The sequence below is a fragment of the Lonchura striata genome, chromosome 16 (genome assembly GCF_046129695.1).
Source record: "Lonchura striata isolate bLonStr1 chromosome 16, bLonStr1.mat, whole genome shotgun sequence".
Taxonomy (NCBI): Eukaryota; Metazoa; Chordata; class Aves; order Passeriformes; family Estrildidae; genus Lonchura; species Lonchura striata.
The window spans coordinates 16,813,474-16,839,150 of record NC_134618.1 but is presented as its reverse complement, the minus strand read 5'-3'; the positions used below and the strand labels follow the sequence as shown (position 1 = coordinate 16,839,150).

Below are 25,677 nucleotides of genomic sequence, written 5' to 3'. Positions count from 1 at the left end.
GGAGATCCCTCCCAACCCAAACCGTCCCAGCATTCTGCCAGCTTTAAATAATCCCCTCCACAACCCCAACACAGAGACCTCCCACCTGTGGCACTGCAGGTAGGAAACGCCTTTAAACTGCAGCACCTGAGCTGGATATTTCTAATTATCATCTGCATTCTAAGAAAGTCATGAGGTTAAAAAAATTAAGGATTTATACAACTCCTTGCCTACCTCATTTGGCAACAAGAGGGGTTTGTTGTTTTCATCACCAAAGAAGGGGGAGTGGTACAACTGTAAAAACACAAAGCTGAAGGAGAGAAGGAGGGAAAAGTCTGTTACCATAAAAATTATGTCAGTTTTGATCTGTTGGAGGTAAGAACGTTATGTACAGCAGAAAAAATGGGAGGAATTAAAATGCTAACAGGGTATTATTCATCTTTTAGAGACACTCTGAGTGCCTGACTACCTGCAGTTTGCAACAGACCCCTGTCAGAAAAACAGTGATGTGTCAAACAGCAGCAGCCACACAAATTCCCTGTTCAAAGGCACAGAATGGAGGAGCAGGAATGCTCTCTATAGCTCTGGGGATATTTCTGGGCTTTCAGACACGATTGTACAGACATTTGCATTTTTCCTGCCCTCAATCAGATGAAAATTGTCTCATCGTGCAATTTTGGACAGCTAACAATATCCCAGGTTCAAAAAGCAACTATTACAATCCTTCTTTTCCTTCTTCTTAGGATTTTGCACATCATGTTTCTTGAACTGCAAAACTAGCAATTCACCCCGTTCACAACAAAACTAACTCTGGGTAACCTGCGGTCAAACCACAGCCCCTAAATTGAGTACATTAAGCACAGGAGGGAACTACCCATCTATTTCTTTCACCATTTGGGAGCTCTGTTTCCCAACCCCAAAGTCCATTCGGTGGTAGTGTGCCCTACAGGTCTGCATCAGCCTGAATAAAGCAGGTCATTAATTTTTTAATCGGATGCTGCGCAGACCCCGCTGAAGGAGCCCCGATGGAGCAGCCCAGGGGCTCTGCACCCACCTGGGGTTTATCCCAGGCACTTTCTCGGCGTTGGACGCCGCTGCCCTGCCCTTGAAGGCGTCTCTGTCGATCCTCTTGCCCCTCCTGGAGGGCGCGGAGTCGGAGATGGTGTAGCCGCGGGGCCGGTGGCCCGAGGGCGAGCGGGGCGAGGCGGCGGCCGCGCCGCCAGCGCCCGGCCCGGCCGCCCTGCCGTCCTCCCCGCTGCCCAGCCAGCCGCCCAGCCCTTCCCCTTCCAGGTTCCCCGACTGCGACTTGGATTTCGCTTCCGTGCTCAGCCGCCGGGGCACCTCGCGCCCGTTGGCGTCCTTGAGCACCTCCTGCAGCGTCTGGAGCTCCGGCGAGGAGCTGGACTTGCTGAGGGGCTGTGAGGGCTGGAAGGAGAGCTCCTCCAGCGCCCGCCCGATGGGGATCCCGCCCTCCGCCAGCTCCTCCGACCGCAGCGACTTCTCCTCCTGGCTGGACGTGGAGGAGGACTGCGGGGAAAAAATAAAAAATAAAACAGTTTTAATGGAATCAGAGAATCGCGGAACGGTTTGGGTTGGGATAGACCTGAATGCTCATCCCCCTGTCAGACTGCTAAGGATCCAGGGGAAGGCACGGCTGCTCTGGGCACGCTGTGCCAGGGTCTCCCCACCTTCACAGGGAATATTCCTTCCTTGCTGACAACAGCAAGGCAATGTGGATCCAGGTCTCTGATAAACCAGGATTTTCTGGGCACCCTGTGCCAGGGTCTCCCCACCCTCACAGGGAAATATTCCTTCCTTGCTGACAACAGCAAGGCAATGTGGATCCAGGTCTCTGATAAAACAGGATTTTCTGCGCACCCTGTGCCAGGGTCTCCCCACCCTCACAGAGAAATATTCCTTCCTTGCTAACAACAGCAAGGCTCAAGGCACCCCAACATTTGCAAGGAGAGGTGGGTGGGAAGGAGCACAAAGCAATGTGGATCCAGGTCTCTGATAAACCAGGATTTTCTGCGCACCCTGTGCCACGGCCTCCCCACCCTCACAGGGAAATATTCCTTCCTTGCTGACAACAGCAAGGCTGTATTCACCCCAACACTTCCAAGGAAAGGTGGGCAGAAAGGAGCACAAAGCAATGTGGATCAAGGTCTCTGATAAAACAGGATTTTCTGGGCACCCTGTGCCATGGCCTCCCCACCCTCACAGGGAACAATTCCTTCCTTTTCCTGACAGCCAGAATAAAAGCTGTTGGGGCTCAAGGCACCCCAACACTTCCAAGGAAAGGTGGATCGAGGTCCCTCATAAACCAGGATGTTCCCCTGCATGCCCCCAGTGCCATCAGCGAGCAGTTCCTGAGGGTGCCATGAGGGAGGTCATGGCTGGTTGTCACCCCTGCCCACCCTGTCCTTACCCTGCTGTACGAGTCCTGGGCTTTTCCAAACCTCTCCTCGCTCAGGACGTGCTCGGAACATGAGGTCTCCGTGTCCTCGCTCTCGGGGGACTCGGCGGGGGACTCGGCCTCCCTGAGCTCCATCTCCCCCGGGCTGCCCTCCTCCAGCACCACGGCGGATTCTACGGAGACACGGGCACGGGGGCTGTGGAGAGGGGACGCGGGGACGGGCCCCCATCTCTCCTCTCCTCTCAAGTCCCAGCCTTTTCCCTACGGGATCTCAACGGAAGGCCATGCCGAGTCAGTGCCCTGGCATCTCTTGTCACGTCAGACTCGCTCCTGGCTCCCCTTTTTCCAGGGAATAAATCACCTCTCCCTCACAGCCTGCCTTGGGCCAAGGAAGTGCAGCTGGTTTTTTCCAATTGCTGATGGACAACAGGGCACAGGATGAGGAAACGGGACCTTGGACGTGGGTTACCAGGACAGACAGGAACTACAGAGATGTAGAAAAGTACGGGATAAAAGCTCACTGGAGACATCAGCTCTCAAAGGGAGCTTTTCTTGTACTGAAATGGAACGCTCCCATGCCTTGAGGCCTACAAGGAGATAAAGAAATTTTCCTAGGAGCCATTTCCTTGCGGTTTGGCAGCTTTCCTAGAACGTCTCAGGAGGAGCAGAACAACTCAGCCCTGAACACATGGAAGGACGAGAGCAGGGGTGACAGGGACACTGGTGGCATCTGCTCAGACACACAGGGAGTGGAACCACACTGACAAAAACGCTCCGTGGAAGCCCTGCCTATGTGGAGGATTTAACCTTGGATCTGCTCCAAGCACTGACCACAGGGATGAGTCTGACCAAAGGCTCCTCCTGGCCTTGCTTTTTGTCCTGAGGAAAAGGCTGGAGAACAGGAGGCTTCCCATTATGCACACAAGGGACTGGAAGACCAATCTGAAAGGCCAAGATTTGTTTTCCAAAATAATAACAATAAAAGTAATAAAACCAAAAATTAGCACACACAAAAAATATAAAGAAAATCAGCAAAATTAAAAAAAATATACAAAGGAAAAAAAAATCACTAAAGCAGCTTTTCCTGGATTGATTTCAGCTCGCAGGACCAAAGTTATTTCAAAGAAGCAATTAAGAGTTAGCATTGCACACACAAACCTTCTAAAAATACAAAACAAACCAAAAGGAACCAAAACAACGTGCTGATCTGGTTAGCTGTCCAAGCCAGAACACACCTGCAGACACCCAGTGCTGCCAAGCTCCCCTCCTACACCTCTGCCAAGATTGCTGGTGCTTTGAAACAACCCAAGCACTAATTATTCCTTAGGTGGGAAGAGAATAGCAGGAGCAGAGGGAAGTACAGAAAAATATTGAGCTGCAGCAGCTTTGTGTTGCTTTGAGAGGCCTCTGAGAGCAACCAGCAGCAGCTCAGAACACCCCACTGCTCTGCTGGGAGTTTTCCAATGAAGGAAAGAGGCAGAAAGACATTTGAACCCTCTAATTAAAATCACAAAGCATTGCAGGTTATCAAAGCAATGCAGGTGTTGTGCTCATAAGGTGTGTAATTTGATCTCCACTTCATTTAATTATGAAATCAATTTTACTGAAGTGGAGAAAGATTTTACGTTATTACAGAGCTTCTGAAAGGTAGAATTTAGCAGGTTTTCTGCTGAAATATATTTCTTTTTTATTTAAAAAGCTCTTAACCAGGCTCCATGCTGGCTGAACGTTATCCATATATGAAACATATACATATTATCAGCTGCTTTTTATCCTTCTGTGCCCAATTCTGGCAGATCCCTGTGGGCTGAGCAGCTCCAAGGGGAGCCTGTCCTGCAGCACACACTGCTCTCCTCACAGCTGGGAGCTTTTCCACTGAGCAGAACACAAAGCCAATTGGAAAATGAAGCTGCAAATGAAGAATGAATTAATCCAGCCATGTTTTGACAGGTCATTTAACACTGGCCTCATGACTCACAAGCCACCCCAGCTATAAGCAAAGTTGCTTTGAGGAGCTGTCTGCACTTGCAAATGTTGGATCTGGCTTGGACTTCTTCATGCTAGTCAAGATCCCATTTGTTGAGAGTGATGAGACTGGGGACAGACAGGAGACATGGAAGGGGAAAATGAGGGATGAAGGATACATTTTCTATGAATCAGAGGTGTTCTTCTATGGCAATACTGTTTGGTTGGTTTTTTCCTTAAAGATATATAAATATACCTGCCCAGGATATGCTCCTGTGCAACTTCCCTTGACAACTGGACTGGTACATGGAAGAGAAAGAGGCCACTGCAAAGGGAAATCAAGTGAGCAGCTACATCAAAAGGAAGGAGAGACTATATGAAAAAAATATAAAAAAATTAAAAAGCACAGAGTTTAAAATGTAACCAAGAGCCTAGTTTAAAACAAACAAATAAATAAATGAAACAAAGGAAAGAACAAGCTGGGATAAGCTCACCAGATGCCAAAGGGATACTTTAAGTGCACAAGGTCTCAACAGGAATAAGAAGGAATAAACACATCCAACAGTGCAGGCTCCAACTCCTCCCTTTGCAGAATGCATTTTGTGAGGCTTAGGAACAGAAAATCCCTTCCTGACATCCCAACACACACAGGAAACCAGGCTGAGCCTTTCCTGACCTGCACAAGGTCACTTTTAAACCCACAGAAAAGTCTAAAAAATCTGTGTGAAAACTCACAGAGGTTTAACCTCTAAAGGGGCAGAACAGGCATGTGAAAGTCTGACAGCAAAACTTCTTCCAGTCACTGCCCAGCCAGCTCCAGCGAGTATGGTTAGCAAGAATGTGCCCGAAATGACTCCCAGACTGGCACAGAAGTGGCATTCAGGTGGCATGGGTTCAGCTGTCCACTTAGCTCCACATACCACAGAGTTTTAGAGTCACAAAAGTGTTTATGGAGAATAATTTTTTTGTTTGTTTCTAAGAGGTGATAATTTGATTTTGGCTCCAATTTTGTGTTTACACGTTCTGAAATACTAAAACACACTCTGCCCCGATTAAAACAAAACTGAAAACTGGCATTTTTACCAGATTTCCAGACAATGCATCCCATTTTCCCCAGCAAAGCCTGGTCTGCTGGTACCACTGCTCTATTCTGATGGTGCCTGCAGTGCTCAGAGCCTCAGTGCTGGATATCACTGATAGGAGCTTGAGCAGGGACTGCAGAAAGCTTTAAAAACTGCAGCTGTTGGTCAACACCACTCTCCCAACATTAACAGTTTTTTAGAGGAACTAGCACCACATTAAATAGAGTGAAAATCCTTGGCCACTGTGTTAAAATCAAGCCAGCAAATGAAACTCAAGTGGTTCAACTGCAGGCTGAACAGTCCTTTTCAGAGGTGGGTAAATCCACCAGGATTTGCATTCTGCCGTAAAAGCCAGAGGCAACCAACTCCTCCTGGCTGGCAAGGGGTGGAACAGGCCATGCCCCAGGAACCTGCAGCTCCGAGCGCCCGACACAGACTCCCAAACTGAAGACAAATGGAAATGGAAACACTGCATGGAAAGATCCATCCACAAGTGGGATGCCCAGATCAGCCCCAAACAAGTGGGAGAGGGAACAGATCCATGACTTTGTTCATTTTCATTTGGGGAACACACCGAACACACGACTCCTCCAAAGCAGCTCCGTTACTCCCCCGTCCTTCCTCTTCCCCCACGCGCCAGCAGAAGCAAGGAGGAAGGGAATTTTTCACTTCTAGGGACAAGAACTGCTTCCCTTTCTCATTGCTGGCCCCCCTCACACTCCCAGCTGCTCTGGAAGGCCTGCAGGGAGCCAGCAGAGCCCAAGCTGTCCCTGCCCTGCCAGCAGCCCCCACCTGTGTTGGAGCGCTGCAGCAGCGAGGGCTTGGCCGTGCCCGTGGCCAGGCTGGAGGAGGGCACGGACAGGGATTTGTACAGAGCCGTCTCCCGGTGCTCCTTGAAGCGTTCTGCGGCCATCAGGGCGTTGGAGAGCTCCTGCAGGGGCATGTTGTTGATGTCTGAGGAGAAGGGGCTCAGCGGGTTCTCCAGGCTCATCAGCCAGCTCGTGTTGCCTGCACCAGACAATGGGGAGAAGCGGTCAGTACACCCAGCTCTCCCAGAGGTTACAGCTCCTCTTGGAAATGCTCAAATTGTTTTGGAATTTGCAGATAAAAAATCCAAACAGAGCAATGAGTTCTTCTGCAGAATGACTCGATTAATTTGCTACTCCCAGTGCTCTGCACTTCACCCCAAGCTCCTCAAAACCCAACCCTGGTAACTCACTGTTACAGCAGATTCTCAAAGGCATCCAAAACACTCAGGTGTCCTAATTAACACCAGATCAGTTATTTTCTCATGAAACAGCTTTCAGTTGAAACAGATAATTCCTGTTAATCTCCTGAACACACTGGTGTTCAAGCATTTGGACCTTGAACAAGTTGTTATTCTTTCCCTAAGAGCAAACACAACTGAGCTTCCCAGACTTGTGGCTGCCCCTGGATCCCTGGCAGTGCCCAAGGCCAGGCTGGATGGAGCTTGGAGCACCCTGGGATGGTGGAAGGTGTCCCTGCCCATGGCAGGGGTGGCACTGCATGGTCTTTAAGGTCCTTTCCAACTCAACTCATCCCATGGTTCTACAGTTTCAAAAGGCAGTAAGCCATAAACATATTCATTTACAACTAAATATGGATTTTTGTCCTTCCCCCAGGCTCTGGTACCTCCCCAAGATCCCAGGTACCCACCTGTGGGCCTGCGCACCAGGATCTCTGCCCAGCCCTGGGTCAGCAGTGGCACGTAGGCAGCTAAGTTGGCTTTTTCCTTCTGCAGGGCTGTCTGTGGAGCAGGACTGGCCTTCTCTGGGCGGGCTGCAGCAGCAGGAGGGCCCTGTGTCCCTTGGGAAGTTGAGCCACTGGGAAAATGGGAGGCTGAGCTGTCTAAGGCACCAACACGTAAGGCATGACCACCTGGCAGGACAGACACAATCCAAGGGAGAGACACACTTAGTTAGCCCCTAAAATATCTCAGGAATGAGGTTTTTAACCTCTTCTAGCAGCTGCATACACAATATACTGGTTTCATTTCCCTTGTCATTACAATTATTATTGTTACTATTTTTTCATTTTAGTTATTAAACTTGCTCTTCTCTCAATCCAAAAATTTTCTTATTTTTCCCCTTCCAACTCTCTCCTCCATCTCCCTTTGTGAGGGACAAAGTGAGCACCTGGGTGAGGCTTAGCTGCCAGCTGGGGTTAAACCACGAAGAGAATTTGATGTTCCATGTGTTCCTTATAAACCAGTTTATGTGATCATCAAAACTCTCCTGCAAGGAGAGAGAAGCAGGAGGAGCCCAAACACACCTGAAGGTAACAGCTCCTGCTGACCTGACATTAAACACCAGACAACTCCAGATGCCAAATTAGCTCAGACACAGGAGGCACCTCCACCTTCAGGCTGTGGCAGGGAGAGGCCAGGATGGGAACTCACCCGACATGGATCGGACTCTGCTGCGGGAGCTCCTGCAAACCTGCTGCCCAGCCTGGGATTCCAGCTTGGCTGGAGCCTCCTTGGTCTGTCTCACTTGCAGAACAGGGTCTGAGCTGTAGGAAAGGAGATATTGGTGATGCTGAGGGAGGACTCAGCCATGCTGGACAAATAAAACATTCCTCTTATGCCAAGAGGAAGAACTACAAAGCTGTAGCAGTGGTTTAGGTGGCTGTATCAGGTGGAGATTTGCAGAAATGGGAGCAACACCTACCTTGATTCTGGGGTGCTTTGGAATTCTCCAGAGTCCAGGCCAAGCAGGGACCTTGTCCCTGTTCCAACACTTGTAGTGATGGTCACCAGCTTATTACCAACCAGCCACGTCTTGGTCCTTCCTCCAGCCAGCAGAAACTCACCTACAGGAGACCTGGGAACACATTTGGGATGAAGATTTCTCAGCAGGCAGAGAACAGAGCTGGTGCCATTAACCATGGAGGAGGTGCTGCCTGCTCTCCTTTACAAAGCAACCACCTTGTGCCACCCCCCTTGGCTGACACATCCCTGTTATCCATCAGGATGATGGATGAGCTGCTGCAGCACACTGGGATTATCCTGCAAGGACACGGAGCAAAGCCCTGCTCCCAGACCTTCAGGGCATCTCCTCCAGACAGGTCCAGGCTAAAGCAAAGGTTGCTTCTCTCCAGTGGATTTGACAGAACCACAGAATGGTTTGGGTTGGGAGGAACCTTAAAGTCCATCCAGTGCCACCCCCTGCCATGGGCAGGGACACCTTCCATCATCCCAGGCTGCTGCAAGCCTCATTCAACTGGCCTGGAACACTTCCAGGGATGGGGCATCCTCTGGGAAATCCATTCCAGGGTCTCACCACCCTCACAGGAAAAAAAATCCATCCAATATCACACCTATCCCTGCACTCTGGCAATGGGAGCCATTCCCTGTGTCCTGTCCCTCCACCCCTTGTCCCCAGCCCCTCTCCAGCTCTCCTGGAGCCCCTTTAGGCACAGGAAGGGGCTCTGAGGCCTCGCCACAGCCTTCTCATCTCCAGCCTTCCCTCATCTCCTTTATAGCCAAGATTTTATCAGTGAGAAAAGGCTTCAGAGCCCAAGCCTGCCAGAATCCCAATGTTTTTCCACAAACAAAGTGAAACATGACCCTGAACCCCACCCGTGTGTCCCTGGTCCCCGCCTGACCTCTTGGGCACAGCAGTGAAGTTGGAGAAGACATATCGAGCCATCATGTCCAGGCAGGTCTCTGTCAGCTCCAGGTGCAGGTTTTTCAAGTTGTCATCAGCCTGAGCCATGGAGTTTTCATCTGCAGAGCCCAGGCTGGAGCTGGTGATGGACGTTTGGATGCGGCTGGAAGAGAAATTCCCCAGGTGACAGATGAGATGGCACCACGTCCCCGTCCCCAGAGCCGGCGGGACGCAGACCCTGCTGTGCATGCACGTGCCAGCCACACACCCAGGCCTTGGGAAACAGATTTTGGGATCATTTGGGATCAGCCTCGTGTTGTGCTTCCCAGGTTGTTGCTGCAGGAAGTGTGTTTTCTCTGGAGAGACTCCGGTGCCAGCTGGCCAGGCCGGCACTCTGTGACGTTGGTGGCCCATGGGCAAGTGCACCAAGCAAGGAGTGAGTGGCAGCTCCTAATCTATGCTGAGGGCAAGCATCCCATGACCAGCACCAGCTTCCCAGGCAGCAGGTTGCCCATGAGCCAGAAACTGGGGCACTCCAGACTTCACTTTATAGTCCTGTGGTTTGCTTTTTTCTCTGTTGCATCTCTTCCGTATATTGTTTTTTTTCCCCTCCAAATTCAATAGCTAGGTAAAACCTAATTTAACTTGAAATAGGAAAAAACATTGCACTCTGAACAGGAAATTGGCACAAGAATAGAGAGAAGGTCTACCTTCAAATCAGCCAAATCAGCAAAGCAGTTTAAAACCATTTCTGTTTTAGGCTGGACTGCAATATTTGATAAAGACAACCCCTTATGTCATTGTAATACAAACTAAGCTGAGGCACAGCCAAAATTTTTATCATGTGGCAACTTCTTTGGCTTCATTAAGGGCAATTATCTGAACTTTTTGTTGCTACCATTTCCATGGAAATGCAAGAGAAGAAAATCACCTCATGATTAATGGGGAAATCAGAGAATCCTAGAAGGGTTTGGGTTGGAAGGGACATCAAAGCCCATCCAGCACCACCCCTGCCCTGGCCAGGGACACCTTCCACTGTCCCAGGCTGCTCCCAGCCCTGGCCAGCCTGGCCTTGGGCACTGCCAGGGATCCAGGGGCAGCCACAGCTGCTCTGGGCACCTGTGCCAGGGGCTCACCTCCCTCACAGGGAAGAATTTCTCCAATAACATGAAGTGTCAGAACTATAATTGCAATTGCAGTCACTTCAGCCTCTCTCCCCCAGACAACACATTGCGACAAAAATAAATTAAAAAAAACCAACTCAAGTTCCACTGTCAGCAATCCTACAGGTTAAGGCACAAATCTTCAGGTTCAGCAGTTTATCACTCAAGGGAAGTGATGCAGAAATATGTTTTTAAAACTGGCATCAATTATTTCACATCTTTCATTGGAGCAGATCAATGCTTGCCATCAAAACCTGTCAATCAACCAAATCAATCTCTGTAACCAAATCTTGTTTTCCTTAGTTGTGAAAGCATCAATTCATATGGGCTGAGCACACCTCTCACTGCTCTCTGGAAAGACAAATCCAGGTTTTTCATGGCATCATTCTTGACACCAGGACACTTCATCAGCTCCTTCAGAAGAACAAATCCTAAACTGAGGCCAGAACTAGACTGGAAGGAAGGCTCTCCATGACTTTGCAGAGTTTCCAAAGCCTCTCCTAAATCAAACCCCTGCTTTGGAGGCTCAGGTTTTAGTGTGCTGTATCCAGGATTCCCCCTTGTGCAGAATGCAACCTTTTTCCTTTTTTTGTGCATGGGTTGTTTTTTTTTGTTTGGTTGTTTTTTTTTTTCCCCCTTCACCACCTTTACTTTGAAAATAGAATCTGTCATTGCTAAAGCACCAGAGAACGTGGCAAGGTGACCACAGACACCCGGGGTGTGACGTGGCCTTGGGAAACCTCGGGATGCTTTCCCAAAACCCTCGCCTGTGGCTGAGGCCGGTTTCTCATGGGAGAACCAAGTCATGCAAGCATCCCACATGCAAATCCACCCTGCTTCCACCCACCCTTGCAGCAAAACCTCCAAGGGCCCAGCTGCTCTTGGATTGTCCCCATCCAAAGTGCCTCTACCTGCGGACCACATGTTCAGACACACTGATGCTGCGGGATCGGAAGGCATCAACTGCAGAGGGTTCTTTCAGCTCTTTCACTGGAGGAGAGTTATTCAAGCCTTGCTTTGCATTTTTGGCTAGTCTTAAACTACTATGTGGAGAAGCACCAAGCCCCAAAAGAGGTCACAGAAGGGAGGAAACCATTGGAGGGATGTAGGTTGAAAGGTCACAGTCACAGGGTCAATATTGGGGGATCCCGGAGGGTGATGGAAAATAAAACAAATGCCAAAAAAAAAAAAAAAAAAAGGAAACAAAAATTAAAACATACAAACAAGCAGAGCTTGCAAAGCATTAAAAAGACAAACCACATTTTGAAAACAAGAATTTAAATGTGCTACAAAACAAATGAAATTAGTACAAGTTAAAAGAAAAAAACTGGTTGAAATGAGAGTTGGAATACTGGGCTGTTCAGCAAAGGCAAGGGCACCTGAGGGCTCCCTGGGCACAAATTCCTCAAGGCTGAGGAGTTTTGTGCACTTCAACCCCCTTTTGTGCTGTCCCAACTCACCATGACTCAACACCTGAAGGTTTCCACAGATCCTAAAATGCTTTACCTGGACTAGGTTGCAGCAGTTTTTAACAAGAGACAGGGACCATGACACCCATCTCTGTCCCCATAAGCCTGGCCCAAAGCTGAGCTTTTCCCCAAGTCACAACACACCCAGGGCCTCCCAGAGGTGTCCCTCAGCCCAGCTGGGGTCCTGGGGACACTGAGCCCCCTGTTCCAGAGCCAACAAACACCCCTGGGGATGCTCCTGTGCCACGCCAGCTGCCTCAGCCCAGGCTCCAGGGAACCCCCTGGGCTCTGGGCTGGCACAGAAAGGAAATTACTGGGCACACTGGCAAGTGCCAGGAACACATGGGAGATGACAGCAATTAAGATCCAAGAGGCACTTTAATTAGTCACTGAGATGCACGCCAGGCTCGGGGCTAATTTGGGCAGAACAGTTGGTCCAGCAGCTTCCATCCCCAGGGATAAAATGCAGGCACTAATTTAACCCTTCTGGCTGTTTCTAAACACAATTTATTTGCCATCCTCATCTCGGTGAGTTCTTACATCTCAGATTGCCACCTGGAGGAAGCAGAATTTCTTTGTCCTTCTCCCAGCAGCCTCTCCCAGATCACTTTTGGCCACAACTGCTGCAGAGAGCACAGGCTCATGCTCAGGGACCATCACCTACACCAACATCAGGACACCCAGCAGCCCTGGCAACTGCTGGGATTCTTATCCCTTGGAACACCCAGCACCTCAGCTATGGCAGGGAAACATTCTTTGAGCTTCAGGACTGAAAACCAAGCCCAGAAGCTTCTTAGGCAAGGAAACTGGAATTTGCTTCAGGCCTTCCCTCTGTGCCCTGGCCAGAATCCAAGCTCAGCCAGACCCAGAGGCAGTGGCATCCTGCTATTCCAGTGCTCTGGGCACTGCCTGAGTACAGCCACACTCCTCAGCAGAGATTTCTGTGGAAAGTGATCCAGCAAAAGCCTTTAGAGACAGTAGTATTCCAACCTGGTAGAATTTAAAAGGTTTCTTAAGGGAAAAAAAGAAAAAAAAAAAAGATTAGTTGGAATTCTAATTGGAGAGATGAGTGTCAAAAGGCTTCTCTTCCAAGTTTCTGGATGAAAGAGGAGGAGATGGGAGAGATGAAACACAACACAAGGTTTACAGCTTCAGCAGTAGGGCAGGGATGGTGTTTCTGCATTGCAAGACTCTGCTGCAGCCTTGCAGGTGAAGTAGAGGCACTTTCCCCAGGGCTCAGATGCCACCATGTGCTCACTGCTCACAACACTGAAGCAAGTTAAGTGAACCAATTCAGGTAATCCCTGCAGGTAAAAGGACACTGGAGAAACCCTGAATGCCTTCCAAGAAATATCTTCCTCCCCTGGCAAATCTTACTTTGAATGATTACCAGCAAGAAATGCCCTGACTTCTGAAGGCTTTGCTTAAAACTGTCACAATGGCTTCAAAAATTTAAAAAAAAAAAGGGATTGGGACATCCAGACAGAAAGAAAGGAGCTGTGTCCCAGCCAGTGCACAGACCTGACTGGGAACACCATGGAAAAATACAATACTGGCTCTCTAATTTATCCAGGTCGTTGATCACAACCATTTCTCTGGCAATCATCTGAAAATGACTCGTTACAGATCAATCATCAAAAGGAGCTCACGCAATCCACGTGAACATGGGATTCTGTTATCTCTGGTATTACCCTCTTCTCTCATCTCTGGTAACACTGCACTGACACACCCCAACCTGCCACAAGTGCTGATTTTCAGAAGTGAACAGAAAAAAGGCAGTGCTGCCTCAGCTGCCTCACCAGGCTGCCAGCCTGGCTGCATCCCAGCTTCTCACCAGCCTCATCTGTCTCTAACCTAAAGAGGTTTACTTTGCTTGCTTGCTGCACTGCCAGACTGGGATCACTACACCCAGCCTCCGTCAGGGACACGCAGGGAAGGGCGAGAGCACCGGGGTGGGGAACACCAAACCCTGCTGGGGTCGAAGAGAATTTACCTCTTTGGCCTCTCGTTGAGGCTGGTGCTGCGAGCCCTGAAGCTGTCCTTCTCTGGGGTGTCATCGAAGGACAGGAGCACGTTGGAGCGCAGGCCCTGCCATGGGGACAAGAGGTGACAACGTGAACAACGCGCAGCTCAAAATCTGCAGCTCAAAGCGGGAGAGCTCACGGAGATGCTGACAAGAAAGCCAGAATTCTGCTAGCTTCAAACAGAACCTTCAAAGATGTCAGATGAGTTTTGATCAGTCGGCTCTCCTGAGTGCTGCTGGACCGAGCAGTGCCTTTACCTTGGTGATGTAGGGGACGAAGTCCTTGCGGAAGGGCAGGCGGCAGCGGATGAACCACATGGCAATCACGTGGTGGGCCAGGCACACGATGTACTGGTTAAACCTGCAGCAGCAGAGACACCCACAGCTCAGTGTGCACTGCTCAGCCTGGCACACAGAACTGCTCCCTTACCTACTCAAAGTGTAAAGAAAAAAAAAAAAAAACCTCAAAAAATTCTGTTCAAGAGAAACAGGTTTTTGTCCAAGGTGATGATGTCCTAGAATTGTATCATGGAATTACAGAATGGTTTGCGGGGGAAGGGATCTTAAGACTTCATCCAGTTCCACATTCCACTATCCCAAGTTGCTCCAAGTGCCATCCCACCTGGCCTTGGACATTTCCAGGGACCCAGGAGCAGCCACAGCTGCTCTGGGCACCCTGTGCCAGGATCTCCCCACCCTCACAGGACAGAAATACCCCTTTTTCAAGAAAAGCCTGGTAACACCAGAATGAGCAACATCCTATGGATAACCTTGAGCCAAAAACGACAAGAAAAGGCTTTCCAAGCTCTCAGTTTCACAGATGAGAGAGAAGCACATTGCTGTGGCCTTACTTGGAGGGGTTTGTGTAGGGCAGGGAGATGGCGAAGACGCTGGCGTACTGCTCTGCCGCGAAGTTCCGGTACAGGTGAGGCAGCCTGGCCAGAGCTGCAACAGTGCAACAGCAAAACCAGCACAGGTCAGCCCTCAACACAACCCTTCAACATCCTAACGCAGTTGAATTTCTAATTTTTTGTTATTTTTCTGAATGATCAGTGACATGAAGTTAAAATCATGTCACGCAAGGAGAAGAATGCAGCTCGTATTTCCATATGGCTGCACAACATAGAGTGTGTTTCTCTCCTCAGAGCAAAAGCTTCATACAGAAAATGTAACAAATGAGGTGCTCCAACATTTATAACCTGAGCAAGAACATCACAGCGCATTCCATATCACCAACACCATCAAACCCCCAACATTCCACAGCCGAACCTACAGGAACTGGAGAACATCACGACTTACTCGACAGAAATTCCAGCAGAGGGATGGCCATGTTGGCTGTGGCAGAAATGTGGGTGAGTTTGACAATCAGGACGGGCAGTGCCTTGATGATGATGTCGGGCATCTCCACGCTGCAGACTGACAGTGCCACCACGCACTGGTTGGCACAGCGGTAGATGAGCCCGTGCTCCAGGCAGTACACGATCTCTCGCTGCCAGAGCAGGGAAACACTCAGCACACCAAAGAGCTCCCTGGCACCACCTCCTGACTCCCACAGCACCCCACAACACCCTGCAAAGTACCCCTGCTGCAAGGTGCCCTGCTGCCAGCCTGTGTGACACAGCTGAGTGTAACACTGAGCTGTAAATAATGCTGCAGATACCCCAAGCCAAACTCTTATCAGGGAACTCCAGTCAAGAAGGTAGTTGAGATTTTAAGTTTCTGATTTAGCAGAAATTTTGTGTTTATAAGGGTCTTGTGCAGAGGGTAGTCACTCAGTGACCTGTGAGTGGGAGAGGTGAGGAGTGAACCCACAGTTAATCCTACATGGAGTCATCTAAGTGTTTTTTCACCCCAAATTCAGCAGATGCAGCATTTCCCAGCAGAAAAGGGCAGTGTAACCTTGCACTTCTGTCCCCTAACCAGTTCCCAGGCTAAACCATGCTCTACAAGCTCTGCCTTCCCTACACCCTCCCATCTCCCCACACCTGCTTGGCTTTGTCCAGGTAGTTGTGGTAAGATATCAGTGCTGTCAGAACAGGGACCACAGCCAGGTGCAAATCCGTGCGGGAAAAGCCTTCGGGGGTCCCGTGGAGCCTGTCCGTGGTCTTCTTGTCTGTGAGCTGACACATCACACAGCCAGTCAGGGCACCCCTCCCTGAAACACCCTCTGCAAGGCAGCACAAGGCACTGCCCACAGCTCCCCAACACCTGTACATACATATATTCACACACATGCATTAAAACATACAATTATTACCTATTCTGTACCTAGGCAACCCTCACAAAAGAGAGGGCGAGTGAGAATTGACAACCAGACTGCTAATCTTTAAAATATTTGTCTGAAGATAAAAAAAAAAACACTCAAAAATCCCCTCCAAGCAATTCCCAAGCAAACCAAGGAGCTGGGGACTGTGCCTCAGTGGCATTACCATGTAGCTCAGTGCAGAGGCCAGCTGGTCTATGTTGCAAGGAGAAGTTAAAAATAGCACTTTATAGCGGAGAGATTCGGGTAATTTGTTGAGAACCAACTTCAGCACCTTCCAGTCTGTCTCCTGAAAAGACAGAAAATGTTAAGGATGAAAATTTTTGCATGATTTCACTCGAGTTTGGAAGATCAATCAAACTGCAGACAATGTGTCATTTCCCAGGCAGATGTAGGTCTTGTAGTGGTTGATACAGAAAAAGAAGTGGCATTTAGCTGTCACAAGTTTCCTCCTGTCTGTCACCCAGCTCTAGGTGCAATACTGGCACCACAAATTGGAAGAGAAATTATATTGAGATCTGAGAACCAGAATTCAATTCTCCTAAGCACCAGCACCAATTCACTCCCAGAGCAAGCCAAGCCCTCAGCACAGAACTGTGTCCAATGCCACCCTCAGGAACAATTCCTATTTACAGCTTATTGGTGATGAAACATTCACAAATTCTCAAAACACCTCACAAACTTTCAGTGGGAGAGGTTTCAATTCCAAATACCCTTTCAGAAGCAGGTTGGCTTCTTGGATTTTATTTAACAAGCACAGCTTTTGCCCTTGCCTGCTCTGAAGCAGGGCAATGAAAGCTGTGCTTATTTTCTGAAGAGATGGACTGCTGCTCCCACTGGTGGCTGTGAAGCTGCACAATCACACCCAGATTTTGAGCAGAAGGAGCAAAAATTGCTTTTCAGGCTTTACTTAAGATCTCTGGGCTGGAATTTGACAGGCAGCTGTCAGATTGGTGCCAGGAGGGGACATAAAGATGCCAGGAGGGGACAGAAGGATACCAGGAGGGGACACAAAGATGCCAGGAGGGGACTTACCTGCTTCAAACACTGCAGGAGGACCCCAAAGACCATGGAGTAGGGCAGGTGTCCCACCCGGACGGTGCCACCCTGGGAAGGCACACTGGGGCTGCCTGAAGGTGGGGACAGGGTGCCAGGGGGCTTTTTCTCAGAAGCCCTTTTCTCTGCCTCTCTGCAACACAGAAAGGGAGAAAAATACATGTCATTTTTACAGCTTATTCATGTGACATACAGCACCACCCTGTTTGGGAGCCACCCTGTTTGAAGACTGAACAATATAATCTGCATTTTCAATTTTAAAAAGAACAGGATTTCCCAGCAGACACACTGCAATCAGCCAGTTTGATCAATGAAGGATTTTTCTATGTAATTTAGAAAGGTATCTTTTGGACTGTGTTACACAATTTTAGACAAGCTATAAAATTAAAACTCAGATGCCAGATTTGTACAAATCATCGAATCAAAATTCAGTATGGAACTGGTTTGAGGCAAAAAATTGCACATTTTTGGAGTAAGTTTTGTGAGCAGGAACTTAAATTTCATGTCTGAGATGGAAAGCTCTGCAGCTAAGTGATTTGTAAGAACAGTTCACCAAAGCCTTACTGGTTCAGACAATCCTAGGGTGTAACTACAGCTGGTCTAGGATTTGGAAGATTTAGGAAAAACTGCAGATCGTTACTGATGGAACATTAAGCTCAGCAAGAACACAATTTAGTTTGGAAAACAGTGTTTTAAAAATAAAAAATAAATTAAGAAGTGTCCAAGACCAGGTTGGGTGGGGTTTGGAGCAGCCTGGGACAGTGGAAGGTGTCCTGCTCATGGCAGGGGTGGCACTGGATGAGCTCCAGGATCCCTTCCAACCCAAACCACTCTGTGATTCTTTTGCCTAACACAATGAGAAACCTACACAAAATCACAGAGGCAGTAGGGGCTGAACCTCACTGCTCCATCCTTGTTGGAAAGGCCGAGGCGGTGCAGGGAGTCAGCTCGGAGCATCAGCAGGAAATCAAACACCTGCAACAGGGAAGACACTGGAGTCACTCAAACCCTGAGCCACTGCAATACTCTCCCACCCCCACATGATATTCCTCCAGGTGCAAAGGGATTTTTAAGAGAAGCCACGGTTTGTTCTGCAGGAGGCACCACTGCTGGAGTCACACCTCCTTTATGTACCTGTGTGACCAAGGAACGTTTAATTCTGCCTCTTGCAAGCTCCAGAGCAGCCAGTCCCCACCTGCCACCCAGGAATCCCAGAGGATTGTGCAGCTCTGGGAGCACAGGGGCTCTCCTACCTGCAGCCTGATGCTGCTGGCCACGGGGAGGCTGTAGGAGTACTTGTAGTGGCGCTGGACGTGCTGGATCAGCATCTCGTACACGCGCGTGGCGTGGCTGGAGGGCAAACTGTACAGCTTGGTCTGCAGGCACAGAAACACAGCCCAGCCCCAGGGCTCTGTCACACACCTGGGGCTGCACTGCCAAGTCCAGCAGAAATGCAGCAGAAGCTTCATCCTCATTTTAACACGAGCAGGTGGCTCTGGAAAGAACCTCTGCAAACACTCCGGAGCAGCTCTGGTTGCTCCAGAGAACAGCCTGCTCTTCACCACAGCCCAGGACGTGCTGCCCAAACACAACAGATCTATTAAATCTATTCAAGGTTATGAACTCCTCCTTTCTGCTCATTTATGGCCACATCCTCCCTCCACACAGGAAAATGTGCTCATCTGGGCTGTGCAATGGGAGTTAGGAAAATAGAACACTTAGCAAACAGTCCCACAGTGCTCAAAATCAAAGGACTGACCAGAACAAGGCCTACAATATTAAATATTTCAACAGAATATTTAATAGTGGGAGAAGAGTCATCTAAAAAGCCAAGTCCAGCAGAAGAGTATTATGAAAAATTTGTGTTTAATGCTCTGCAGCATTTACCTGAAGAATTATCAGGAGCCCAAGAACTGCTGTCTTGACATCCTCCAGAGAAGCTGAATATGACAGCAAGTCCCTCTCTTCCAGTTCAGAAGGAGATGACAGAGAATGTGCAGCCACCTTTGAAAGAGAAATGCAACAAATTATTTAAACCTGCAGCCCATCCTTTCTCTATTTCCATGCTGGAAGGGGAGGGAAGCCTCAGGAAGTCACCCCTGCTGGGAAATGCACCTTGGCTATGATATCCAGCAGGCTGTTGAAGTGGTGAGTGTTGCAGCCTTCAGCCAGGTCCACCAGCAGCTGAGTGGCCAATTTTCGGACCTGATGGTCTTTATCCTCTGGGATGTGAGCCAGCTGGGAGATCACCACCAGGTTTATCAGCTCTTCCTGCAAGAGGACAGACCCTCCTAAGCTGTCAGATGTTCAGCACGTTAAGAGAAAGAACTGCAAACAAAAGAACTCAGCTATTCTGATACCAAGCTTATTCCTCCACTGCTCCATTCCTTCATCTCCTCTTCCATCCAACAAGTATTTCTGTCTGCCAACCCTCCAGATATTTGTGATTTTTACTGAACTTTTCAGTGCTTTGGGTTTTGTCTGACCTATAGATTTGACAGCTCAGACTCAAACAGACAAGGGATTTCTGGGCCTTATTTTTTTGAGAGAGAGGAAACACCAACAGCTTCATGTTTTCACAAATCTTGAAGGAATCCAAGGAGCATCTCTGCTCCTTCCTGCCCTCTGACACTTTGGGCACGTCCTGAGGAGCTCAAGATATCCCTGGAGCTCTTCCCTAACTCCTCTCCCACAGAATTTCCATCTTGGACAGCAATTAAAGTGCAAGCACCAAGACCAGTCACTGCTCAATTGTCCAGTCCCCATCCTTTACAAAGATTTTAAATCAACTTTGCACCTCTCACATTGACTGTCAATTCTTCCAAAACAAAATGGACATGGAATTAATAATGGCCTTAAAACAGGGAAGCCAAGACACAACCAGGTCTGTCCTCAAAACCCTGCAGCTCCCACTGCAAATTGCACATTCCTGTATCCAGCTAAGGACAAATAATGGCAATTCCCCCCACAAGCATCCCAAAGAAACAGGTGTGTGGGGGAGATTTAGAGGCCAGGGCTGTGCCTTCCCCAAGGGCAGAGGGAACCTGAAACCCCCAGGACAATGTGCCCCACCAAAGGCTTTCCCACCCACCTGAGACCTCACCTGGGACCCCCAGGCAAACACTCACCTCATAGAACTGTCTGTTGATGCTCAGCACAAAGGACAGCACATCCAGAACCTTAATCCTAACAGCACTACGGCTCTCGTTCCTAAAACGGGAAAAGCAAACCCAAAACGAGTAAAATAAGAGTTGTTGGTATTTAGGGAAGGGGGGGAAGAAAAGTAAAACAAGAAACTTATTCTGAGTTGGAACAGTGAAAGATCAGCTGAGTCCTCAGTTAATGTCTCTACACCTGAAATCAGATTCAAGAACAACTGGAAATTCAAATCCCAGCTCAGCTTTTGCTCCTTCTGCAGACCTGTAATTGCAGCTTTCCCATTTCCAATCCAAACTAGGAAGCACATGTCAAAAGAACAAGTGCTCTGGTGAGCAAATTTAAAACCAAACACATGGCACTGAGGAAGAGCTGCTCTTTGGCAGCATTTCACAGAGGAGACAGAAGTTTGTTATTGCTCTGTGTTGATGTTTCAGAGCACAGAATCCCTTAGGGAGCATCAATTCAAAACCAGATAACTGGAATACTGGATAACCATATGCAATCCTAATGCTGAACAGGAAAATCTTGTTTGGTGTCAGTACTACAAAGTGCTGTGGAGTGGAACACAACTGCCTAAGCTAATTGGAATAGTACTGAATAGAATGAAAGAGAAGAAGAAAAAAGCAGTATAAAGAATTCAATGGAAAGCTTTTCTTTTGTTAAATAAGTCCTTTCATGTGCTGTGCCCTGGGACTACCACACTTCTCAGCAGCCACTTACTAACTTAGAACTTCAGAACGTTAGAACTTCAGAAAACAAGATTATCTAATGTGACAAGGTGGCAAGAAACACTTGAAAGTGCTTCTTAAAAGTAAGATGTTCCTAAAGTTATGATTTCCTACCTGAAGAACCTCTCCATTAAGAGCTGCAGGTTGTGGATCCAGCCATCTTTGGCAGGGTGGATGGACTGAGCTCTGTATGTTATCAGGTTTAACACAGAAGATTCCTTCATGGAAAGACCAAGAAATGCTTTTTGTGTATAAGCAAACATAACAAATCCATTCCCCCAACCCCCTCCATGGGAATAAGGCTCATGGAAAATCCCTGCTGGGATTTTCCGACCATTTTTTATTTTAGGACTCTCAAATTTCAGCTGTAACAGAACAGACTCAAAAGGAGGAAAATAATAAAGCCTTACTGGTCTCTGATCAGCACATCTTTCCACCAGCTCGAAAAATCTCTCTTCAGAGCCATGAAAATCATTCTGGTCACAGAGTTCTTCTACTGTGGTCAAAAGATCATGTACAATGGACTTCAGTTCTTGGCTCTCCAGAACCTGAAAAGAGACAAAACCATTCCTGAAAGAGCTCCACCTTGCCAAAAAGTGCTAATTTTAAACACCAACAGAAAACTCAGAGAACCACAGCAGTGAGAATTGAGCTAAGCCTTTCTCAGCTTCCATTTCCCCACAGAGCACAAACTGATCAATTTGCAGAACGGTTTCTAGCAAAGCCTTGGGACTGAGAGCACATGCAGGCAGGCCCAACACCCACCTGCAGCTGCTGCAGCAGCCTCTCCATGATGTCCAGGAGGATATCCCAGGTCACAGCCTGCAGCCCCTTGCCATATTTCTTGATCAGGCGTGTGATGGACAGAACGATCTCGTAGGACACGACTGCGTTGGGACAGGTCATGGCCTGGAAGCCAAAGCACTTCAGTCAGTGAGCAGGTGGGGAGCAGAGCCCACAAACCCTCTGCACCCAACTGCAACACGCCTTATTAATCAGGAAATCAGCCTGGAGGCCTGAGAGAAATCCATTCCAGCCTCTGCACACAAAGGGCAGAGCCCAGAACCACTTTCTCAAGGCAGTTCTGCTCTCCTGAGCAGCTGTGGCTCAGATGGGACACACAGCCCCATCCTACAGGCACACAAGAGGAGTAAAGCCAGCAATTCCTGCTTGAGGCACTCAGATGAGGAACTTTTGGGAGTTCTGAGGCTGCCTCTGTAGACACCCTCCCTCACATTTTGTACCACCCACTGGGAAGAGTGAAAGTTGTTGTTTTACATTTTATTTTTTAAGGTAAAGTACCCATAATGTAGGTATTTGCTAGAAAGGATTCAGACTTTGCTTTTCTGGTCAAAGATATGTGAGGAGGAGGCTTCAGCTACAGACATAGATCCTCTTGTTTTACTTGTTTTACTGTTTCTCCCTGCTTCACCCCACACCCAATTTCTCCCTCTCATCCTCAGGCCTACAAAGATCTCTTTGGTGTAGGGGGGCACATTTTTGGTTTAGATTTGTCCAAGTAATTACAGCTTATTCAGGCAAAATGAGTGTATTGCCAGGGTGTGTGTGTTGGGGGGGGGGTCATAGTTTTTAATTTTATTTATAGAATTGTTTTGTGTATAATTGTAATTGGAGCCCCAGCCTACCTTGAGGAATGAAGGCAGCACTGAAGTGGGGGAGTTCCTGAGGGAATTGAGGCGATGAGCCCCCCACAGAGCCATCCCAACAAAGAACACAGCTCCTCTCAGCAGGGCTGCATCTGCCATGTAGGATCTAAGGATGGGAGAAGGGAAGTCTCAGATCATGCCACAATTATTTCAGCATACAAAGTCAATAGGAATATGCACTGTCCCAACAGGAATTCCCAGCTGTTACACATCAGGGCTTTGCACAGCAATGGACAAACACGAAAAGCAGAAAATCATTCACCACAACTTTAAACAGAGGGAAATTAAATTCAGAAATGCCCTAAATGAGCACTTCAGCAGCATAACCAGAAAGGGAAATTAAGCACCAGAACCTCCAGCTTGTCCTACTGAGGTTGGTGACTCCCCCTATCTATCTCACCAGGACCTTACTGAATTCTTGGACTGGTTGGATCCTCCTCCCTTACCTGTCTTCCATGATCCTGCACATGTTGTAGATGGCACTGTGTCCCAGGTGAGTTCCCAAGAGGTTCCGCATGAGCTGCAAATTCAGAAAGAACTCCTCAATCCCCAATTGTTAAAACACTCAGTGGCCTAAACATGGATTTAACTGGCCATGCTTCTGGAGTAAATGTGTCCTGCCTTTCCCAAGCCAGGACAGGAGCCTGTCACAGCAGCTGAAACCAGGGGAGAATCCCATGGACTTGAACCCCACGGATGCTGATCCCTCAATATCTCAACATTTTTAATTTACTCTTAAAAGCAAGCTGAAACTAGTGCACAGGCAAGTCTGACACTTCCTGCAGGAGTGAATTCATGGAAGCAAGCAGGGCTTCTGACCTTCCAGCAGGGCTCACAGAGCTCCTTCACGTTGATGGTGCGGCACAGGGTGATGATGAACACGGGCAGGTTCTCCGAGGGCAGGCAGTTGTAACAAACAACTGCATCCAGGACTTGCAAGGAAATCTTTGGGAAAGGAAAAAACAAAATGTTTGTACTCTTCTCTGTGAATGAATCAGGTCAAATCCTCACCTGGCACACCCAGGAAATCTTCTGGAAGTCAAAAAGGATGAAAATATTTTTGATTATTTTTTTTCTCTTTAAAAAGCAATGTCGATTCATTTATCAAATTGATTAATGCTCTGTTTGCTTTGGGATAAATTAATGGAGTATGAGATTTACTGGTTCATAAATAACACAATATTGCATCAGCTCTCTTGAAAGATGAGAATAAACCCAGAATCTGATGTTCTGATTTTGTTTGTAAAAGTTACAAAGAACTTCAAAGAGTCCTGCAGTACTAAAAGAAACTCAGATCACTGACCTCTATGTCCATAGATGATGAAGTCTGAATGCACAAGAGGCAGATCTTGCTGTTAAGAAAGAACATTTAATTAGAACTGTTTGCTCCACATGATTTTGGGCAAATGACAAAGAGCCAGAACAGCCAGGTTAATTGCCATGTTATTTAACTCCTCACTGCCCTTCCTGTGGCAATGTTGGTGGCACCTCAAGAGCTCTGCATGCTCTTTTATAAAGGGAGACAGAAATGCAGCTCAGGTAATGCCACAGCACACATCCTTGTGAGACTAAGCACTGCAAACAGGCCCACCCCATGGAATGGGGAAAGCACATTTAATTAAACTAAAACAGATCTGAACACCGCAAGAACTGAAAATCAAATATTTGTCAGAAATCACCTAAGATGAAACAGAACCAGATAAGGACAAAAAATATCCCAGTTGTCTGTATATTGACCTTCAACTTTCTCTCTAATTTACCAGGAATAAGCAGGCAGGAGTTAAAAAAAAAAAACAACTTACTGGACCATGTCAGCTACATAGTCTTCCAGATAGCAGCTATTGAATTTCACCAGGTTCACCAGAACCAGGAGGAACTCAGAAGTCAGCCCAACATCCATCCACTGTAGCACAAAATCAGCTAAAGGAGAAAAAAAACCCTGTTACAATACTCCTTCTGCCCAGGAATGACACCACTACCTTTTTCTGTTATCACTGGGTGTTTGTGCCTGGATTTATTCCCCCAGATTGAAGAGGGGCTGGGACAATTCTCACCCAGCTCCTCCTCTAAGTAGGTGATGTAGCGTCCGTTCTCCGTCAGAGCCTTGAACACTTCCAGCCGCTCGTGCAGATCTTCATTGGAGGGATAATCCTTAATCACCTTAAAAAAATGGGCTCTGAGGATCCCCAGCCTCTCACCCTTGAAGTGAAAAAAGGGAAGGGGTTAAGGCCTGGACATTATCAAGGTGTACCTCAGCAATCTTCATGCTTTACATCAGCTTTTTTGTTGAATCAATGCCTATTCTCTTCATCAGCACCCAGCCCTGCTTTCTCAGAACACTGGGAACGACAGCTTTGGGCTGATTCAGCCCCCTGTTTGTGCAACACATTGGGAAATCTGAAGAATTTGTTGTGTGCTGAACTTGGCCAGGCTGGAAGTGTCTCACACAGAACCCCTTGCATACCTGAGACATCAAAACCAGCTGCAAACTGGGACTAGAAGGTCTGGGCAAAGACCACATAAAATCTGCTGAATTATGCTGAACTTAACCTAAAGTATTTCCTCTTTCTCAAGAGCATTACCCCAAAACAGAACAGCTTTCTATGAGTTGTAGGAAGAGTTTTGCTACGAGGTCAAATCAAAACTTAAAACTAAAACGCTTCCTCTTCTCATTTATGAGACACAACCAAAATGACAAATATGAACTTTTGCAGGGAAGAGCTCCCTGGTGCTTTTCCCATTTCCCCCTGACAAAACCCAGCTGAGGTGGGTGTCCCCTGCCCCGTGGGGCTGTTGTCACCTGTCCCTGGACGATGGACTTGAGCAGGTGGAGCACGGCGTGCCTGGCCTCGGCGGGACGCTCCGGTTGTAGCATGTCAGCCACCACCTTCCACACGGCCTCCACGGCGTGCTGGCAGCAGGAACAAAAACCAAAACCAAAGCAAAAGCATGAGGCAGGAAAGCTCAGCTCCCTCCAGGATCTCCAGCAGCAGGTCACAATGAATTATGGCAACTCATGACGAAGATCCAGGGGCTCCATGTGCGGAGTTCTCTGTTCTGGGGGACACTCACCCACCT

The 25,677-nt window shown here is 48.2% G+C and overlaps 1 protein-coding gene across 6 annotated transcripts in view; it reads right to left on the bottom strand.

Moving 5' to 3' along the window:
* TSC2 (TSC complex subunit 2) overlaps positions 1–25,677 on the bottom strand; it is a 33,433-nt gene that overhangs the window by 4,524 nt on the left and 3,232 nt on the right. Inside the window, exons 4-35 of one of the 6 annotated variants that reach the window (XM_021548782.2) lie at positions 25,400–25,510; positions 24,654–24,798; positions 24,402–24,519; positions 23,903–23,951; positions 23,419–23,544; positions 23,046–23,119; positions 22,579–22,705; positions 21,698–21,841; positions 21,343–21,480; positions 21,047–21,150; positions 20,174–20,255; positions 19,161–19,316; positions 18,933–19,049; positions 18,299–18,421; positions 17,914–18,020; positions 17,025–17,178; positions 16,156–16,278; positions 15,712–15,846; positions 15,026–15,215; positions 14,578–14,671; positions 13,985–14,087; positions 13,697–13,791; positions 11,146–11,277; positions 9,070–9,234; positions 8,133–8,285; positions 7,862–7,974; positions 7,120–7,341; positions 6,235–6,450; positions 4,617–4,685; positions 2,408–2,568; positions 1,034–1,506; positions 214–289 (exon numbers count right to left, since the gene is read on the bottom strand). In XM_021548782.2, the coding sequence (XP_021404457.1) occupies positions 214–289; positions 1,034–1,506; positions 2,408–2,568; positions 4,617–4,685; positions 6,235–6,450; positions 7,120–7,341; positions 7,862–7,974; positions 8,133–8,285; positions 9,070–9,234; positions 11,146–11,277; positions 13,697–13,791; positions 13,985–14,087; positions 14,578–14,671; positions 15,026–15,215; positions 15,712–15,846; positions 16,156–16,278; positions 17,025–17,178; positions 17,914–18,020; positions 18,299–18,421; positions 18,933–19,049; positions 19,161–19,316; positions 20,174–20,255; positions 21,047–21,150; positions 21,343–21,480; positions 21,698–21,841; positions 22,579–22,705; positions 23,046–23,119; positions 23,419–23,544; positions 23,903–23,951; positions 24,402–24,519; positions 24,654–24,798; positions 25,400–25,510 (4,395 nt within the window). The remainder of the gene's footprint in view (positions 1–213; positions 290–1,033; positions 1,507–2,407; positions 2,569–4,616; positions 4,686–6,234; positions 6,451–7,119; positions 7,342–7,861; positions 7,975–8,132; positions 8,286–9,069; positions 9,235–11,145; positions 11,278–13,696; positions 13,792–13,984; positions 14,088–14,577; positions 14,672–15,025; positions 15,216–15,711; positions 15,847–16,155; positions 16,279–17,024; positions 17,179–17,913; positions 18,021–18,298; positions 18,422–18,932; positions 19,050–19,160; positions 19,317–20,173; positions 20,256–21,046; positions 21,151–21,342; positions 21,481–21,697; positions 21,842–22,578; positions 22,706–23,045; positions 23,120–23,418; positions 23,545–23,902; positions 23,952–24,401; positions 24,520–24,653; positions 24,799–25,399; positions 25,511–25,677) is intronic. The other 5 variants (XM_077786914.1, XM_077786915.1, XM_077786916.1 and 2 more) reach the window with 5 other exon arrangements.